Raw genomic sequence first — 21,115 nt, 5'->3', positions numbered from 1 at the left:
ATATTATTTTCGGAATCAGATCAGACCAATGCGCAAGAGCTGAAAAGCCCTGCCTAATACGTCTTATTATACGAAATAAATATTTGGTAAGTATTTATTTCGAAAGATTTTTTTAATAGGCCACGATTTACGTTCGTTGTAAACGAGATGAGAGGTCTGGATTTTTAAATATCATTTCTCGAAACCCGAAATATTACTCACAGTCGATTTCCCCGAAAATTTTAAAATCATGTGATAATTTTAAAAGCGCAAGCTTAATGATTTACTTAATCAATTTAATTGTAAACATCCATTGCGCAAACTACATAAAACAAGATAAAAATAAATAATAATTTAAAGAGCCGGCTTTAATAGACATGCAATATTTATCGATTAACGTTCACAGGTATTTAAAATATTTACCGAAGACTTACGGATGCAAGGGCTAAAGAGAACACGCTCTATAAAAGTGTAGGTCAAACTGCGTGCTACTTGCACTCAGTTACGCTCTAAATGCTTTACAAGTCTAAGCCCTCTTACTTTTAAATGCTTTCTATAATAAACAACTAGCCGATGCCCGCGACTTAGCCCGCGTGAATTTAGGTTTTTCGAAATCCCGTGGGAACTCTTTGATTTTTGGGATAAAAAGTAGCCTATGTGCTAATCCAGGATATTATCTATCTCCATTCCAAATTTCAGCCAAATCAGTCCTGTAGTTTTTGCGTGAAGGAGTAACAAACATACACACATACACACACACACACACACACATACATACACACAAACTTTCGCCTTTATAATATTAGTGTGAAATGTGATGTGATTTGTAAGCGATAGACGCACACTTTTTGTTTTAAGAAATATGACGCCGGGTCAGATTATTTTCTGAGAACCCACCCTATAAATCATTATCCCAAGAAAACTCCTACCATTATATCTGAATAATGGAAAGGAGTCATGAGTCACGACCCTAAGCAATGAAAAATAGGATGCAGAGGTGTTGATTTTAATGAAAAATCAACATTGGGGTGTCTGGAACTTTCTACAACCAAAAATTATGATACTGTGTAAGTAGCAAATAGATTATATTGAAGTAAAATAAAAAATAATCACTATAAGGTATTACCTTTACAACGTCTGAACAAAAGTCCATAACGATTGTAAGCTTCGTATCTGTTTTCTTCTCATCTTTATAAACTTCGAGTATATATGCGCCATCCGCTTCTCTAACCATTGAGCAGAAACGTTTCTTAAAGGATTTTGATGCAAGATTGCTAAATATTCTATCTGAGCCGATTTCGGGTCCTTTGAGCAAGTATCCCTCTTTGGTTCCAATGTCGATTTTCGCTTGAGCGTCATGTTCGTTTTCTGTTTCAGCGTCGATATCGAACACTTCTTCAGGAAGTTTGTTATTTATTGGTCTGTTGATACAAATGTAAAAACAACATATTTTCGCTATAGTAGCAAGTAATTTAATATTTTTAGATTGCTTAGGATGGGGATTTTTATTATGTGTGGAAAGATAACATTTATTAAAAGTTTTTTCAAAGTTTACAGAAGGTTTACAGATAATTCAAAATGTACTCTAATGGCAAAATGTACGTACAAGTACATTGTGTACAGATAGCAGGAATAGTGTGTAGAGTTATAAAAGAATTACGTTTTAACATAATTTTATTAAAGCAATCCATTGAGGCACTACGAAGTAGTTATCGCTATTCAGAAATATGCCGATAACGAATTCATAACCACAGTTATTATATTATTTCATTACAGGGATTACCCAGTTTTTCAATCATGAGTAGGTACCTAACTTATTCAAAATTAGATGTCTCATATCTAAATTTGAGAAATATTAGATATATTATGGTTTTGCCTATAAATATAAATCATCCAATTGCTATCTTTTTCAAAGTTCCTCACAATGGCATAAGCAGATACCTAAACTAAAACAACGAATTTTACAACAGTACGGATTACTATTGTTAGTATAAACTGATTGCGTTATTTTTCAATAGAAAGGAAGTGATTCAGATGTGTGATAATGAAAAATAACCTTTTATAATAAAATCACTGCTCATGGCCGTGAAAAATATGTTAATTAATTCGCTAATGAGATTCTGGGTTATTAGTATCATTTAAACACATTAGATGCATGCGTTAACATTAACCTTTGCAAAATATCATTAACTAGAAGATGCCAGCGACTTCGTCGGCGTAGATTTAGGTTTTTAAAGATCCGGGGAAAAGGGGACTGTTTGATTTTCCGCAATAAAATGCATAATATGTTAATTATGATAAAACATGTCTCATGTATCAATCAGGGATATAAAAACTTTAATGGAGTTCTTATTTTTCTTACTCTATTATTATGATGATGCATAAATAATATTACAAATGTAATTAATAATTAATTGTTATCCTTATAATACATATCATAGTAATAAGATTAAGACAGAAGCATACTTATAACATAACTTCCTGAAATGACGCGTCGCGTGTTGGGTAACTTAATAATAATTTCTGTGACCAGAATTATACTACAAACCGACAATACAACACATTGCATTTTTGGCCATTAAAAAACTACGATTTTTTGCCTTAAAACAATAGTATAATAGTGTAATATAGTAATAAATAAAGAAGAACTTTAATTATTATTATTATTTTACATAGCCAAGCCCCAGGTGCTATGAAAAATGTCTAGTATACTAGCTCTACCTAAAACAAAATATCATTTTTATTTATATTATTTATTTACCCAACTGACTGTCTTACAGGTATGTTTCTGTCTTTATTAAACCACTTATAGAATTTTACATAAATAAGGACAATACTTTACCTAGGCAAGTTAAGATAAGAACCAGAATAGCTATTGTACTTGTAATGAACAAGATTCCAACTGGAGGCATAGCTGAGTAGGGCCTGCCTTGTGAGTAGTGGACATGTTGCAGCTGTTCGAACATCGGGCACCGCTGTTGTAACTGTCCTCCAACGTCGAGGCAGAACTACACTCTACAGATAATACAGCAACATTATAAATTTAATTTTTTTAAAGAATATCAGCCATGGTTATCATGCCACGGGAATATTAGTCATGAGTAGGTCTGTACAACAATAATGCAATGGGGTCCACTCTCTAACCATTGAGCTATTGAAGCTCAATATGCGAGTGCTAGTTAAGCAATGTTGACCCAAATTGGTTACTAGATGGGCTATCAACTTTGGAGGTATAATTTGACTTTTGCACAAATAACATTAAAAAAAACTTATTAATGAGAATAAATAACATACATACCGACACATCATCTGATGGATAAAGGAGTATATCTCTTAGTGGATCATTTAATAACAATGTTTTGTTTTCTTGAATATACTTTTCAAAATCAAGCGCAGTGGTTTTATTACTGAGTACATTCTGAAAAAATGTTTTATTTTTAGCAAGTAGAGAAAAGAAGTCTTAATTAAAATACTATGCTGCTGCAGTTATTGGAATTGAAACCAGCTTTTTACTATTTTAAAATGGCATATGATGGGAAAGTCATATTTGGAAGTTTGAAGTAAGTTTAAATACTTTTTTGTAGAACAAATTTAAAACTTTTACTTTTAAAAACTTATTTTATGACAAGTTAACAGTTGACTTATAGTGGTAAGTGACAATGCAGTCTAAGTTGGATACTGGCTATCAACAGGATAGGTTAATCAGTTTCTATGCATCATCATACTAGAACACCAATTTAATTGGTTTCACTGCTTTGCCGGTAGGTGGTAACTAACCACAACCAGTCTCAATCACAAACTTGGAATAGCTAAATGCTGCATATTCATTAAATAGTATGAAAACCGACCCTATTTTTTCCTACCTACAATGATGTTACACAAGTCATTTAGTAGAGATTGCAGTGTTTCAATCGTCACAGGCCAGTGATCCAACAGACTTCAACAAGAGAGAGGATTGATTTTCGTATTTGAAAGGAGGAATAATAGTATTGAAAGAGGAATAAAAATAATGCAGGTGCTTTGCACAAATTTGGCTTAAATTTTGGGCAAGCCTAATGGCTTGAGGTATCTAGCTATTCCAAGTCCATGTTCACAACAAACTAAACCAGAGACAATTTAGAAATTATAAATTAGTTGAATGGACCTCCCGCTTACAAAAGCATAGCACTGTCCACTGCCAAAGAGGTAGTTGATAAGTAATGCTAGAGTAAACAACAGATTTCTTCTTAAGGTTAAGTTCTGGGTTCAGAGCTTCGTCTTGCCTGCACTCATACTGCACCTGTGCAGTGTGTGCATATGGATGGTAATTAAGGCTTGCACGAGCTACTGTGTACCTATGGGTGTGAACACACACTTAACTGTGTAAACTGATTTGTGCAGGTTTGCCTGCAGCAAAATGGAGCTGTGTAGCTGGAGCATTAAGTTCAAATATAATTTTGCCTATGAGAGACTAAAATACTTTTAAATTAAAATTTAAGACATGAACATTCAGAGTTATACCTGAATAACATTTGGCCTTACTTACTGTTTTGAAACGGCTCACAATGGCTTGTGTTATGTAAATAATATGGTGTGGTATGTTTGTACTAATTACTACGACGGTAAGCATTGTTTTCCGAGACTTGTATCATATTTGAAGCTAATGAAAATATCAATGATATATAGGTATACCATTGTAATTTTTTAATGAAACAATGTTTACTAATTGAACTGCTAAAGTGTATCTCTCTCACAAGTCAATATATCTCCACTTCTATATAACAATCTTTGATTAGAAACGGAATCACCTGTTTTAAAAAGATGTATTTGGAACAACCAACTTCGTCATACATAAAAGAACGCTATGTAGTCCTGACACAAGTAGTCGTCAAAAAGGTCATAACTGGGTGTGTTCTCAACGACGACTTTTCATAGTAAATAGAAAGCTTCCAAATACATAATCTTACTGTTTTTAGCACAAATATTTACCTCGTACTCAGCGCCATTCTTCTTAGTCCTAGAAATCACTGGAGGCATTCTCAATTATTCACAATGCGACATCACTGTAAAGAATCATTTGCAATTTTGCATTTGAAATTTTTACATTAATAACATTTTATTTAATAATTCACCATTGATCACAACATAAAACACCGAAAAACCAAAACCCGTACCTACAATGAGCGAAAATTAGTAACGATTTGACTGCAATCTGCATTGCATTTGACACATTTGACAGTTGTTTGTCCATAGAGCTGTAGGCACATAACGCTGGCCCTACACGATCAAGCTTCCCGTCAATCAAGTTTGCCGCAGAAAAGTGGCGTCCGTTCAAGGGTCAAGCGTTACAATCACAGTCACAAATCACAGCCGAGTGCAAGCTGAGTGCAATCGTAACGTCGTGATTTGACATATTAAAGGTACTACTCATCTAATATCAAAGGGTAACAAAACTGCAACAACGCGTTATATTAAAAATAAATCAGTATGGCAGCAGCCCATAGAATAACCTTTTGAATTCTTTTGATTATTTTATTTTCATTTCTGTTCAGTTAGATAGGTTATTCTAGGTCTGTTATACTAATTTTGCGGCTGCACTACTGATATTTTTTGGATTTGCTGCGCGTTTCCAGTCTACTTTTGTATGGCCTTGGCTAGACCAGGCCAGACTTTAGCCATACAACACTATCAAGTATAGTGGACGCAGGTTCAAGGCTGCAAACTTGACTTGACTACAAAACTTGAACGTGTATGGTAGGTATTACATATTAATCTATGGTGTATGGCCAGATGGGCCAGCGCCCAGCCCAGCGCCAGCGTAGGTAGGTGCCGGATGCCGGTGCTCTATGCTTTATTATTTTATGTCATGTCAATTGTCATGTCACTCAGTCATCTAGTCATCTCTTAACTCTATGTCTGTTGTGAATTCAAGGCATAGGCATAATTTATAGGACTAAAGCCAGCAAGGAACCAAGCTAAGCTTCAATAGAATCAAGGAACTTCAACTCTCCAACGAGGAATATACTACTCTCTAGTACCTACTCTTAGTCCAAGGAATATACATACTGTCTCAGTCTCAAGATTCCAGAGTCCTGAGCTTTGTGGATTTGCAAATTGCATGTGGATTTGTGCCTTGTGGTTTATTATTTTTGTGGTGTGAAGGTACCCTAATATAATCCTACTCTATGTGTGAAGGTATACTTAAATAATTACTTTTTTCTATTTTACAATGTAGAATTTAGGTTATTAACTTCCTAACACGTATGTTTTAAATTTTGATGTTAGTCTTATACTTAGTTAATCATATTATTATGTGGACAATCAACTTATTATCATGTGTCTACTACTACTCATCATCAACATCAAGCCATCACTGGCTCACTACTGAGCACGCGTCTCCTCTCAGAATGAGAAGGGTTTGGGTATAGTCTACCACAGTGGCTAGATGGATTATTATGGATTAGTAGATTTAGCTATCTACTTGTAGGCTTCAGTAGGTAAGGTAAAACTTTGAAATTCCAGGTAAGTAAGTATATTCTCATTACTGTTGTAGAGGTTTAGGAGCCTACACATGTGGTATAACATTGTTTACACCTGTGTCTTGGAGAAGATTTACATAAAAGGTCATCTATGTGAAATTGGGCTTTGGGCTGAAGTTAGTTTTATTATTTATTTATAGAAATGTTTCAACCAAATTGATGGTATGTTTTAAAAACATTTCTTCCTTTAAATAATATAAAAACGAAAATATAAATATTTTAATAAATAGTAGTACATATGCTGGTATGGTTAGTAATAATTAATATGTGGGTATATAAATTCCACAGATCCATAACTTAAGAGAGATCTTAAGTAAGGAATAATGGACAAAGAAACAGAAGAATTTAACATTATTGAACATAATAATACACAGGAATCTATAGAAAATATAACAGATTTGACCAAGAATGATGAATCTCCTATAACTGTAAATGACAGTTACATAGAGTCCTGTGAAACTTATGATGACACAAGTGAGGGTGAGGATTTTTGCACTTATTATCTCTTACAGCTGCCTGCTTCTGGTCATCATCATCACTATTGAGTATGGGTTTCCTCCAGAATCAGAATGGTTTGGCCTTTTTAGCCTTGTTAGGCATACAGCAATGGCTCATGGATGGGGTAGGAAACAGGTTGTGGAAGGGTGACACTGATGTTGAATTGTTCGATCTCTCTCCCTACTTTAGATGGCTCATGAGATAGGGTGAGGCTACCTCACGAGTCACATTGAAGGTAAATGGTATTCCTATCAATCAATCAGCCTGTTTGCATCCACTGCTGGATATAGGCCTTCCCGAGAGCGCGCCACCACACACGATCCTCGGCCTTCCTCATCCACCCACTTTCCGCTATCTTCTTAAGGTTATCAGTCCAGCGGGTCGGAGGTCGTCCCACACTGCGCGTGCTTGCTTGGTATTCCAATACTAATAAATAATTGTTGTGTTATACTTATTACAGGTGGGAAGTATTTCTCGTGCACCTTCTGCCATTACCGTTGTCCGAAGAAGAGTAACTTCATCCTTCACATGCGGGTACACACTGGAGAGAAGCCTTTCTTGTGTAAACTTTGTCAATACAGGTATTTATATTTGAAGAGTTCAACTCATAAATGATTACAACACAGCTTTGGACTCTAGTATCAACTGCTATAAAACAGTTATTGGCGTTGATAGCAAGTAGCTATTTGACCTACGATGCGAGTATGAGCCGGCGTAGGTATCGTTCTACGCCCTCGTGTACTGTGTATAGTCTGTACAAAATGAGTTTATTTTATTTGATGTCTGAGAAGTCAAATAATAATCAATAATATGTGTCAAATTTCGTGTCAAAGTACGATTTTAGTCCATAATTTGAAAGTGAATCGTATATTTGACATGACTGTTGACCCTGTTAAAGTTAAAATGGCGCGTTAGAAGTCATTTTGTACGGACTATACGGATGTAGCACTCACACTAATGCAGATGGCGAATGCGGGGTGTGGCGCGGCGCGTGGGCTGTTTATAATATCAGTATAATCATGATGATAATATTATTTCAATGATTGCCGGCTACAGTCCATAAAACTGGACAAATGTGGATTGGCAGATTTCATTCACCTTTGAGAGCATAGTTTCCTCACAATGTTTCATAATTAGACAAGTGTAAATTAAAAATTTTCAACACCCCCGACAAATCATTTTCAAATAAATAATTATGTATATCTAGGCAACGTCCATCTTGACAACTTGACATTTGTCAATTGACACTTGAATATTATGAACCTAAGGGTTATCTAACCTTCTTTTCTACAAGAAAACTAGAAAATAGCTGATAACTTTTAAACGGCTGAACCAATTTTTTTGGATTATAGCTAAGAACACTCTCAATCAAGCCACCTTTCAAACAAAAAAAACTAAATTACAAGTGTAAATTAAAAATTTTCAACACCCCCGACAAGTGAAGGTTACAGTAATAACTAGAAAAGTGCTGATAACTTTCAAACGGCTGAACCAATTTTTTTGAATTATAGCTAAGAACACTCTCGATTAAGCCACCTTTCAAACAAAAAAAAGTAAATTAAAATCGGTTCATTCGTTTAGGCGCTACGATGCCACAGACAGATACACAGATACACAGATACACAGATACACAGATACATAGATACACAGATACACAGACACACAGATACACACGTCAAACTTATAACACCCCTCTTTTTGGGTCGGGGGTTAATAAAAATCGGTTCATTCGTTTAGGCGCTACGATGCCACAGACAGATACACAGATACACAGATACACAGACACACAGATACACAGATGTACACGTCAAACTTATAACACCCCTCTTTTTGGGTCGGGGGTTAAAAACACAATCAGGGTACTTCACATACATGATATTTAATTGATTAAAATTTGCATAACTTAGAGTTGCCTGGGAACCTGGATGGAGTCTGAAATCCCAAATACTAGGCTTTTAATCAATATAGGTGATATCAGTATAGGTAAAATGTATGATGCATCATGTTTTCAATTGCAGGTGTGCGCGTCGAACAAATTTAGTAAGACACATGACCAGTCACACGAAGAAGAAGGCATTCTCATGTACTTATTGTGACTTCAAATGTACACTGAAAAATAATCTGCTCATTCACATGAGGGCCCACACCGGAGAGAAACCATTCTCTTGTTCACATTGTCAATATAAATGTGCACAAAGTAGCACATTAGTGGTTCACATGAGAACTCACACTGGAGAGAGACCTTATAAGTGTGAATACTGTGACTACAGAAGTGCATACAGAAATCATTTACTAGGCCACATGCGAACTCACACCGGGGAGAAACCTTACAAATGTGAAATTTGCGACTACAAATGCGCCGTCAGTAGTGCTTTAGCAACACACATGAAAGGCCACAATGGTGAGAGAAAGTTCGCGTGTCAATATTGCGAGTACAAGAGCACGCGCAAATCTGATATAGACTCCCACGTGAGATCTCACACTGGAGAGAAACCATTCGCCTGCAAGTTCTGTCAATACTCGTGTACGAGGAGCACCATTTTAACTAATCACATGAGGACTCATACAGGCGACAAACCGTTCGCTTGCGACTTTTGTGAATACAAATGTGCTCAAAGAGGAACACTAGTGAACCACATGCGGACTCACACAGGAGAAAAACCGTATAAATGTGATTATTGCAAATACGAATGTATAAGAAAATCTAATTTGGTGACCCACATGAGGACCCATACCGGAGAAAAACCATACAAGTGTAACATTTGTGATTATAAAGCAGCAAGAAAAACCCATTTGAATAAACATATAAAGACTCATTTGAAAAAATCTTATAAATGTAGTATTTGTGACTTTAAAACTTCCAAAGAAACTCATTTGAATCAACATAAGAAGACTCATGTGAATAAATGTGCTACAAGGACTCATACTAATGAGAAAAGTTATCAGTGTAGTGTCTGTGACTTTAAAACAGTGAGAGAAGCCCATTTGGAACGACATGAGAAGATGCATGCAGATAAAATAAATTTAGTTCCACGCATGAGAACTCGTACTAGTAAGAAAACTTATCAGTGTAGTGTTTGTGATCATAAAGTGACAAATAAAACTGATTTGGATGAACATGAGAAAACACATGTAAATAAAAGCTACACATGTGACGTGTGCCATATAGAGTACCCAGATGAGTGCAGTCTGGCGTTGCATGCTCACACTCATGATGCTCAATCTCAATCTTACTCATGTGGAGACTTGAGTGCAACTGTGAGCGACGAGTTTAGTATACTCGTTCACATCAAAACTGAGCTAGTTTACGATGAGAAAGAGGAATAAAGTGATGTTGCAGCACCAGTGCCTTGGGCACTATGCCCATTAATATTCACTTGGACTGTGTATCTATATTTTTTGTAAATTTCAATATTCTTTGGCAACAATATTAATTATTATGTTGTTCCAGCGTAGCGCCTTGAAATGTTTGTGCATATAATTGCGTATATTTTACAATAGGCGTTATCTGGTTATTATATACATTTTGTGTGACACTGACAGCTAGTCCGCCCTTAGTCCGCCAGTTTGCCTAAGAGACATGTACAGATCGATTTACAGCAACTAATATCTAAAGTTAGTGTTTTATTTGCCCCAATGTATACCTAAATATACATAATATGTACTTACGTAAAAAATTAATACCTAACTAAATAGATTTTTGTTCTATATCATCAATGCAGTAAAAAAAGTGATTGTGATTATTATATAGTTAAAAATAAATATTTGTTTTTAGCTTATTTCATGTTTTATTTTTGAACTTATTTATTCATTGAATGTCATTACAGATTGCGATAGGAAAATATGTAGATATTTTTACAGGAAAAATTTTATACATTGCGAAAAATTCTAAAACATGATCCATCAAGATTTTGTTTGTGGATGCATTGTACCTACATAAGCTCTTTTTGTTGTCTATATGGGTGTAGGATTAAGGTATAAAATGTTATTTTGAAGGAATCTAATTTGGAAATAAAAATAAAACTCTTTGATAACAAATTCAATACATTTTTAATGTGGATTACTTACTATCTTCAAAACGAAGTTTTACAACTTTAATTTTGTACAATTTGGTACCTACCTATATTAATATTTTACTCCTAACCTACTTTAAATTAAGTAGGTAGGTGTTACCTCTTAAAAATTGAGGATACCTATAGATAAAAGACAGATCAATAGATAGGTATAGTGCATACATTTTGAGATCTCACTCACCATTTTAGCTGTATGTGCCAATTGTCATGTTAAAAGTACTATTTTAGACCTTATTTTAAATGTGAACTGTATTTAGTACTTACTACATGCTAAAATGGCGGGTTAGTTCTCAAAATTTATGCATTAGGTACCTACATTATTAGGTTTGCATTTGCAACTCTATGCATTTCTATATAATTTGTTCCATTAAAGTTGAACACAGTTTACTAAGTCTGTATAGGTATTTTGTACAATGTAATTTGAAAATAATATTATTTGACCTTTTTATGATACGTGTACCTACCTATTATAATATAATATATGATATTTTTCATAACTATTTACATGACACCTATATTCTTAGGTACAAGGATAAACAGATACCTTACCTAAGAATGCAGGTACCTTTATTTTTAATAAGTCTTCTCTTTAACTAAAAAACATTCTAAAGTAGGTAGTATAATAATTCGTATGTACACACTTAACACATTATAATATTATTAGCTATATGATTTATCACATATATTTTTGGTTTATATAAATGGCACAATATTATTTAAAAATAAATTGCTCATTACCAGTATACTAAATACAGCTATTATAGTATTTAAGTCAAAAGTTTATTCCACTTTACTCTCATAAATATTCAGCATGTTTCGTAACAAGAAAAATATCACACTAAGTAGGTAGTTGAGTATTATGTATACAACTTTACATGAATATTCTGCTGGATCATCCTATTTATTTTGTGATTTATACGTCAGCCATTCCGAGAGTAGTCAACACTCAAATCGTTCAATATTCATCCACGGTGGGAATGTCAGGGCAGTGGCGCTAGCGGCGGCTGCGGGCGAGGAGCGCGGCACGTAATGCGAACACGGCGCTAGGTCTAGCCGTCAAGTATATTCCTCATCGTCGTCGTCGTCGCTAAAATCAGATTCAGGGTCTTGGTCTGGAAGCGGTTTTAAATAATCGACTGTCGGTGGTGTATTGGGGACCAAGTAGCCAGCTGAATCTAAAGGTGCAGTCGGTGGGCGAGGCAACCTTATCTGCGTACCGGAACCTCCTTCGGCTTGGGCGTCTTCTAATTTTCTACAGATCTCGTCGAATCCTATTCTATCCCTAGGATCGATAGCCCAACAAGAGCGCATTAATTCACATGCGAATCGAGGACAGTCTTCGGGTGGCACTAATAGAATTCCCCGCAAGATTTTTTTGGTAGCTCCATAGTTATTGCAACCGTAAAAAGGTTGTTTACCCCTGCTATATATTTCCCAAAGAACTACTCCATACGACCAAACATCCGATTCGTGAGTGAATCGGGCGTACACGATGCTTTCTGGGGGCATCCAACGAACTGGCATAGGTCTCTCACCGCCCATCTTGTAATAATCGCAAGTGTAAACGTCTCGAGACATTCCGAAGTCTGCAATTTTCACAGCTAAATTGGCTCCGACTAGACAATTTCTTGCAGCAAGATCTCTATGTACAAAACGTCTGGAAGCCAGGTACTGCATGCCCCGCGCCACCTGGAGAGCTACATGTAGTAGAGCCGACTCGTCGAGTGTTGGTTGCTCTCTGCTGCCACCACGTGAACCACGCAGGACACCTGCCAAGTCTCCCCACTTCATGTATTCAAAGACCATCCACGGACTCACATTTGTATCATCTGAAAAAAAAACGCAAAAAAAAAATTAAAATGGAATAATCTACAGTTAACAGTAGGATATTAAATATCACAAAAATATTTTACCTTTGTACACTACTCCAATAAGTGACAAAATGTTAGGATGCCGAAATGCTGACATTATGTTAACTTCCCTCATAAAGTCTTGTTCAGCACTGCGACCTGCTATTTCTTTTAACACTTTGATAGCAACAACCTCCTCAGCACTATTGCCCCTGAGAACACCTGAAAGTACAACTTTATGTAATGGAGTAGCATGGATATACCTTCAGTTCCTAATAAGGTACAGTTGAAACTTACTCGAAACCATACAATTGGATAGCTTTTCAATAAAGCTCAGCGGTTTAGGGATGAACTTAAATCCGAAAAGCTACTCTAATCGCATCTGTTCTATTGATCTGTTCTTATCTACTTCTAGAACGAGTGAGCGGAGAAAGGGGCATGTTTCAAATAAAAGAAAACCTATATAAAAGGGGAAAAGTGACGGACTGATATTAGAACGTATAGCTCAAATCTTTGGAGCTATAAAGATTTTGCACATGTACGTTTTGTTTAAATACGTAAACCTCCAATAAGAAGGCATTTTTAGAAATCTCACCCGGAGCGGGTCAGCTATACTAGATCGTTTTACCTTTGTAAACTTTTCCAAAGCAGCCTTCTCCAACCTCTTCCAAGAACGTGAGTGCGCTTCGTTCTAGCATCGTCACCTCGGGCTCGTTGGCTTTATTGGCCGGCAGGGGCGCTGGCGTGCCCGGAACGACTATCGGAGTTGCCACGGAGTCCGCGCCGCACAGCCCGTACTGCGGGTTCGTTATATACCGTTCAGCAAGCAGAGGTTCCCCTGGTCGTACACGCTATAACATAACGTACTTAGGCTAAGCTAAAGCTGCAGACAAAGTGCATTGTGGTTGTCGTATTGCAGTCTGGGTACTGATGCGATAAAAGATCAATCGGAAGCCGGAGCGTGTCTTGGGTGTCAGAACTCAGAGCGCAGCGTTACGACTTACGACTTACGACAGACTTACTAGTACTATGTAATTATGTACTTATAGGTACCTATCATTTTTGTGATCTCATCTGGTGGCGATGAAAGCGGGCTAATTTAGAAGAAATAAGGCAGTTTTATTAAAGCCATTAAGTATCCCTTATCGGTTTACGCAGCATCGTACCGGAACTCTAAAACGCTTGGCAAAGCTTTGACAGTAGGTTAGTAACTAGCCACGGCTGAGGCCTAAATTATTGTGTGTGGTCAGAATTCAATAATTTAGAAGTTATAAAATATTTATATAAAACACTGATATAAAAATATGTAGGTACCTACGAATCCGATTGCCTTGTGAGTTGGGTGACGACCACAGAAATCCAAATACTACGACATACAACAACGCAGTAGGTAATCTACTATAGGTACGCCTTATCATTGCTTCTCGTAAAAGCTATTGAAATAACGTAGTGATTACCTACATATGTACTCTTTGGCTATTGAAGGCTGTCCTAATTGTGTTAGGTAATATTAAAAATGCCTAAGTAACTAATTTAGACATTTCCTTCTTTTTGTTTGTAAGTGAACTTCTTTTATGGTCAAATAGAATGCATTTCTTAGAAAAAAAAAAAAGTAAAGAAGCCTACGTATAGACATAGCATCCATGGATTCCATGGGTCGCGGGGACATAGAAAGGGATAATCGAAAAAAATTTGCGTATGGTACCTACTAGATGGCACGAAGCAAATTAACTGAAAAACTTACCGGTTTTACTTTTCTGTCGACGTGACAAATACGTTTTCTGAGGTAGAATATGAGAAATGTAACTAAAATCAAGAGCACTCCGCAGCCAGCCACCATGCCTATGAGGAGGGGCGTACTCGCAGTAGAGTACGTGCTAGATCCTGAAATGACGGTTTCAGTACCCGCCGTGGCTTCCGTGAACTTTTCACTGCTTGTTCGCGGCACCTAGAAATGAATAAGATTAAAAATATAAATTAGGTAACTGAAGCCTGGGCATGATTTAAAAATCACTGCCGTTTATTAAATAAATGTTATGGTGATTTATAGGTACTAATATGATTGATCATAATCCAAAAACCCATTGTTTTAATATTTGTCTGGTAGTCGGGGCCAGGTATTTTGAAACGACTGAACTGATTGTGAAGGGACTTACGTAGGCAAATAGAGTACTAGGATCTAGGAGAATATATGAGTCTTTACCCAAAAGGTATGAAGGAATCGTTTATCTAAGATGGTTTATTTAGTATGCATATTGAACACATTTTAAGGACATTTTCATCAAATCTATCAATTTTAGACATCTTCGGGGGCGGCATAAACAACGTTATCTATCATGAATATTTATCAGCTATGATGGAAAAACACTGATTTCGTTTTTCTCGGTCATACCTACAGCAAGTTCCAAAATCAATACTTTCATTGATAAAATGTTTGATCAAATTACAGTTTTTCCTCTGAAATACGGAGTAGGTAGGTACGTTTAGGCTTTTATTTGGGGCGAAAAGCTTTCAAAAAATAATATTTTAAAAGCTTAGCTTTTGATTCAATGAGTCCTAAAGTGATCCTACCTGCAGCAAAGGCAAATCAGTTCAATGGCCTGCTGCTGTATAATATTAATGCCTTTATAATATTTAATATTAGTGTAATTAGATACCCGCGACCTCGTCCGCGTGATTTTTTTTTTTTTAATTTCGTAGGAACTCTGAACTGATTTTCCGGATTGAAAACTAGCCTAGGTATTTATCTACCTCCAGGATGCAAGCTATCTCTCTACTTTATTTACCGTCCGCATGGATTTAGGTTTTTTTAAAATCCCGTGGGAACTCTGCTTTTCCGTGATAAAAAGTAGCCTATGTCCTTCGACCGGGATGTAAGCTAACTCTGTACCTTTCATCAAAATCGGTTAAACTTGGTCGATATCGGTTGGACCGTAAAAAGCTAGCAGACAGACAGACACACTTTCGCATTTATAATATTAGTAGTAGTAAGTATAAGCACCTATGGATACAATTTTACTATTGCATGAAAAAGATAAAGACATATTGCCTAAGATAGTTCTAATTAGGTTCGTTAAATTAAGCTTTTGTTTAGAATCTAGATATATTATACCTACCTAACTGAGGCGGCTTTTTAACGAAGGATAAAGATAAACGTAAATGTTTACTGTTCTCAAATCATTTTATAGACCTAAATAAGCAGCGCGGGGTTAAGATTTAAGATAGGTACATAACTGATAGATAAAAGGCGATAGTAAATGATGTTTTATGGTGATGTATGCGTACCTGTGCGGTGGGCGATATTGGTGGGTAAGGCTCCGTCGCGTTGGACGGCCGCGGCGGGATCACATTGTGGATGGCTTTTCTTTGTGTCAGTGGTACTGTAATAGTTATAAAGCACGTAAATAATACAACGTATTTAAGATGTTTCCTTGGTGACAGTAAAAATGCTAACTGTAGAGAGCTCCTAGACTAGATTGCGTTCACGCCAGGTAAGTACGCGAAATTTTGTAGAGCATTGCGTGAGTAGTTACCTACTGATAAGTTAGGGGACCAATAGCAAAAGATTTTGGCCAACCCAATGGTTTGCAGTTTTGCATCTGTGGAGTTAGTAGTTTTAGCCCTCTTATCGCTATAGTTATTCGTTTATTTTAGTACCTACCTACTGTAAGAGCTACGTCTACGCTTAGTCAAAATAGTAAAATGCGAAATTATAAAATAGGTATCGAATATTTAATGTCAATTGTCTCTAAAAGAAAAATATTGCTATAAGGAAGGCAGTTCTTCTCTTCTTCTTCTATATTTTCTCCAAAGTCCTAATCGTATGAAGGGGTAGAGTCACATTACTTTTTAACTTTACTTATTTTTTACTTATTTTTACTTATTTTTTACTTATTTTTACTTATTTTTTTTACTAATTAGCTATCAAAGAGTTCATAGGTGTAAGAAAAAGAAATTCTCACCCGTACTCCTGGGACATTTGACGCCTTCCTTCGCAGGCTCGGCATTGGAGGTGCACACGCAGTAGTGCAGAGTGGCATTGTATGGGACGCAAGCAGCCTCTTTTCCACACGACGACGTTTCGCAACCGCCATGGATAAATGTTACTGGAAGACAAAAACATTATCATCATCATCAAACGAGAGAAAACCATTACTGAACGCTGATGCTGATGAACGCGGAAATGCAGCCAGTATTCTTGGCACCATTCCACGCGGGCGTTTAATGTCGTCTGTACATCTATTGGGGGTGGTCTTCCAATCCTGTGGTTTCCGGTGCGTGGTCGCCATTCCAGCACCTTGGGACCCCAACATCTATTGATTCTTCGAACTATGTGCCCTGCCCATTGCTACTTCAGCTTTGCAATTGCAACCTCCTGAGCTAAATCGGTTATCTCCCCATTTCCGATTTTATCACGTAGGGAAAATGAGCATAGTTCTCCCCATTGCTCGCTCAGTGACTCTGTGCTTTCTTATGAGGACCACAATTAGCGACATCTATTGTCATCACGCTCATCAGTCATCATACTAAGCCACAATAGCTCAACGGTTATAGGAGCGGACTGAGATCCGAAAGATCGGCGGTTCAAACCCCACCCGTTGCACTATTCTCGTACCTACTCCTAGCACAAGCTTTACGCTTAAATGGAGGGGGAAGAGGAATGTTAGTCATGATTAAAATGGCTAATATTCTTTAAAAAAAACATAGTACCTGCATGTTTTTAACACCTCGACTTTCTTTTAGGGCCTAATATATTTTATTTTTGTAACTTACTCGTATTATTGTGTGAAGACTGTTTCGGCCTGGCTTCTTCTCTGGCAACTCTGGCTAACTTCGTTGTCTTTTCCCGCAAAAGCTGGAAAAGGAAATAAAACTTTAGGTTCCAATTTTGCTATATTAGGTAGTCACCTAGGCTAGATAGCCTACGTTATTAAATACATAGATATAGGTAGGTACTCTTTATTACGCAACAACATAGAGAGATAAAGAAACCATATTGTTAAAACAATCTTTCTCCAAAACCTTTGGAGAAAGGAGAGAGGAGGAGAAGTGAATGTCATGAGTTCCGTAAAGTATTTCGGCATTTTCAACGTAAGTATCGGTTACCTGTAATGTTTTAGGTAGGCACCTACGTTCCTATTAGTAAAACATACAGCGTTTTAAAGCTAAACCGACAAGAGTCGCTTTGTCCCATCCTTTTTTTTTGTTAACAGAGGGGGAAAACTTCTTAAGATAGGTACCTACTCAAGACGACCTGGGAAATTGGGTTATGTAGGATCTAGGAACTAAATCCCCCTTGAAGACCATCTCCAACGCATATCGGGAGGCTCCAAGATCCCTTACGAACACATCATGCCGCACAAGGGAGGCATCCCTTCTGCGGCGCCCATTGGGCCGGTCCCATAGAAAATAGCCCTATGTAAGGAAACTAAAGAGCTTTGTTTACGCAAAAACTCACTGCGAGGCACAGTAGGTATGTTCTATACCGTTACACATCTCTAATGACTGCCATTAGATGCCAATGAATTACATAGGTCTCAACAAATAGCTATTCGTCATACATAACAAACAAAGATTCCCACTACTAATTAAAATGTTCTTTCATACATATTTAATGCCACGCGCGTGCAAGTGGCACAAACATTCCATGAGATTTTACTTAGTTTGAAAGAAACTATGTACCTACCTCCCTAGTGTCTTTGCTCACACTAGAAATGGTAAAATTTTTCGGAGAGTGTTATTTTAAGTAGGCACAGACCTACGCACACATGGAACCTTTAGGTAGGTAGGTATGCCATTTTTGAAGTTCAAAGGTTCTTAGTGCTGTGTTATTCCTAATATGTCTTAATTTGTGCATGAATCTGTCATCTCTAGTGCCTACTCAACATTTTAGTTGCTCTATGCCTATGCTCTAAGACTTTTCTGATTCTTCGGCTTTGAAAGGTCTATAATTTGCGAAAAATAAACTTAGAAGTAGATCATAGATGAACCATATTTGAAAGCAAGAATGCTTACCTAATTTAACATTAAGTAAGTAAATCAATTCGTCTAGGTTTCAATGCGCAAATAATTTCGTTATAACGGATCATTGATATGAATTTTAAGATAGCAAAGTCGAGCACACTGTATAACACAAATGCAATAGTTCCTAGGTTTGTCCCTGCGGAAGCCCACGCCGTGTCATCCTAAATTGCTTTATAAATAAGTATATTAATGATATCAAAATAACATAAATAACACGATTGAATCGTAACATCATCTGGAACGGTTGAGATGTTCGATGCAGTTATTTTGGACACCTTATCGTGGTGCGTGCCCACTCCGCGGCTGCCTGGGGTTACGATAAATCAATAATATCATATTATACATAAATGAGTTATCGATATTTTATAGTCCTCAATTTAAAGAGCAAACTTAGTCGTCCGTGTACTTTGATTGTGTAAGACAATTTTATAAAAACAATATTTTGTAACACATAGATACATTTCGATACCTACACGATACACACGCCTGTCTCTGAGTTAGATAGGTTTTACTCTGTGGTTTTACTGCATTAAACATAAAAACTAATGCAACAATAAATCATTTATCCTGATGTTGTAAGCCACAACAACTCTCGTCTCGGGTGAAAAAAAAAAACAAAATCACCACTGCATTCACCACACTACTGCATTCGTTTAGAGTTTTAGACCTAGGCTGTAGGCATAAATCACAAGCCACAAACAACCCCCTGGCAAACAACATTAAGCTTTTAAACACTAAGGGCGTCTGGCATGGGGTTGCCACGACACTAAAGTGTCTGGCAATGCATGACGTAATTTCTTCTCGATTTCCAATACTATTCCGAAGAAAATAAAAATAAAAATTTGACTTTATACTTTGACGTAAGATTACACCTTTATTGCCTGTTAGCTCCCAAAGCCACCATGATCCAAACTTCATAGTCGCTGATCGTTTTTCCCTTTGTTGGGGACAATACGCAGCTTTTATAAAATAACGAAGGTCTGGCACGCGCTGGCTCTCTATAATAGATTTCGATTTTTGATAATAGAACTGTAGTAATTCAACCTTACAGCTCCTTATAGTTTCTTTTTAAAATGGCTATGACAGACGAATTGGACGCAATTATAAACTATTATACTTAACTATAACTTCAGTTGTTACCGCCTACATAGGTGAGTCTATCTACAGGTACTCCTGAAAAAATATTTAAGAATTCACAAACATGAAAACGAACTAACTCTTTCGAGTATGACTGCGTAATATCGGCGATTGTACTTGTCTGATTTTTAATCTTTGATTGTTTTGTCTGTATATGTACAGTCATCACTCATCACAGAAAGGCTTACCAAGATTACGGGTAATTCATATTTTAAATGGTATCTTATTCACGAGTACTGTACAGAGTTGAGGCTAATTAAAAAGTTACATTGGACAAGGATCATGCGGCCTCGCCAATTTAATCCGCACGTAATCGAATTACACAATCAATGCTTTTCATGAACGTCTGAGCTCTCATTTATTTCCTTTTCTCGTTTTGGATTAAATCACTCACACTGTATGCTTTTATAAATTGAGATCATCAATGTATATTCATACATTCATACTTACTTAGTGATTATTTGACGATGCAATATTCGTGTTATACCTATAACTACGGTAGTTCTCTTCTTCTCTCTATCTGTAAATAATAGTCGTACGAAAGCTTTGTCAAGCTTGTCTATGCTCATGACTTTCTCGCTTAGTAATAAGCTCCATGATTTCAAGGAACTTTGCTTGAGAAATATTGAAAAGATGGTGAAAATCGCACCATCATTCAGAAAATTTAACGAGGACTTCAGCGCTCAATGCCCTTTGAATTTGAAGACTTGATGATGAAGGAAAAAAAGGACGAGGAAGGATTTTGTATCGAGAAACAACATCGAAAATATCAATTTTCGAGCCATTTTGAGCCTATAAGTAGGTAATATAAATTGATAAAATGCGTTCCTCATAATATTGTTAGCCGAAGTCCTCATAGCGGCTACCAATACGTAGGTCGTAGAATATAATATTAGGTAAACATACATCGTCTATATGTACCTAGTCTATTTTAATATTATATTCTACTGCTTTGAAGTCATGTACCTACTTATCATTTAGCCCTGTTGGACCATTATCGACCTCTCTCTAAAATTCTGAAATGGAGATGAAATAT

The 21,115-nt window shown here is 36.5% G+C and overlaps 3 protein-coding genes across 9 annotated transcripts in view; 1 reads left to right on the top strand and 2 right to left on the bottom strand.

Annotated features, from left to right (window-relative positions):
• The window catches only part of LOC123867810 (dedicator of cytokinesis protein 9), a 54,654-nt gene extending 49,448 nt beyond the window's left edge, over positions 1–5,206 (bottom strand). For 3 of the 4 annotated variants that reach the window (XM_045910085.1, XM_045910097.1, XM_045910108.1), the window contains exons 1-4: positions 4,948–5,180; positions 3,278–3,397; positions 2,822–2,994; positions 1,106–1,400 (exon numbers count right to left, since the gene is read on the bottom strand). In XM_045910085.1, coding sequence (XP_045766041.1) covers positions 1,106–1,400; positions 2,822–2,994; positions 3,278–3,397; positions 4,948–4,995 — 636 coding nt within the window. In that variant the 5' untranslated portion in view covers positions 4,996–5,180. Of the gene's footprint in view, positions 1–1,105; positions 1,401–2,821; positions 2,995–3,277; positions 3,398–4,947 lie in introns of all 4 variants that reach the window. The other variant, XM_045910091.1, reaches the window with a different exon arrangement.
• A 654-nt stretch (positions 5,207–5,860) lies between these two features.
• Positions 5,861–11,321, top strand: LOC123867843 (gastrula zinc finger protein XlCGF57.1-like). Of its 3 annotated transcripts, XM_045910158.1 has the most exons (5): positions 5,861–6,120; positions 6,154–6,455; positions 6,786–6,977; positions 7,456–7,576; positions 9,014–11,321. In XM_045910158.1, the coding sequence occupies exons 3-5, from the start codon at positions 6,821–6,823 to the stop codon at positions 10,320–10,322; spliced, it is 1,587 nt and encodes a 528-aa protein (XP_045766114.1). In that variant the 5' UTR covers positions 5,861–6,120; positions 6,154–6,455; positions 6,786–6,820; the 3' UTR covers positions 10,323–11,321. The 3 variants fall into 3 exon arrangements, with proteins under 3 accessions (XP_045766114.1, XP_045766098.1, XP_045766106.1); XM_045910142.1 differs by lacking the exon at positions 6,154–6,455; XM_045910150.1 differs by lacking the exon at positions 6,154–6,455 and having other exon boundaries at positions 5,861–6,153.
• Positions 11,026–21,115, bottom strand: part of LOC123867830 (tyrosine-protein kinase transmembrane receptor Ror-like) — a 47,275-nt gene continuing 37,185 nt past the window's right edge. The window contains exons 2-8 of one of the 2 annotated variants that reach the window (XM_045910130.1): positions 17,692–17,773; positions 16,881–17,024; positions 16,204–16,298; positions 14,663–14,866; positions 13,547–13,715; positions 12,982–13,140; positions 11,026–12,897 (exon numbers count right to left, since the gene is read on the bottom strand). In XM_045910130.1, the coding sequence (XP_045766086.1) occupies positions 12,125–12,897; positions 12,982–13,140; positions 13,547–13,715; positions 14,663–14,866; positions 16,204–16,298; positions 16,881–17,024; positions 17,692–17,773 (1,626 nt within the window). In that variant the 3' untranslated portion in view covers positions 11,026–12,124. Of the gene's footprint in view, positions 12,898–12,981; positions 13,141–13,546; positions 13,770–14,662; positions 14,867–16,203; positions 16,299–16,880; positions 17,025–17,691; positions 17,774–21,115 lie in introns of both variants that reach the window. The other variant, XM_045910121.1, reaches the window with a different exon arrangement.

The sequence above is a fragment of the Maniola jurtina genome, chromosome 1, assembly GCF_905333055.1.
Source record: "Maniola jurtina chromosome 1, ilManJurt1.1, whole genome shotgun sequence".
NCBI lineage: Eukaryota > Metazoa > Arthropoda > Insecta > Lepidoptera > Nymphalidae > Maniola > Maniola jurtina.
The sequence above is the reverse complement of the archived record's forward strand: the minus strand, read 5'-3'. Positions and strand labels throughout refer to the sequence as shown.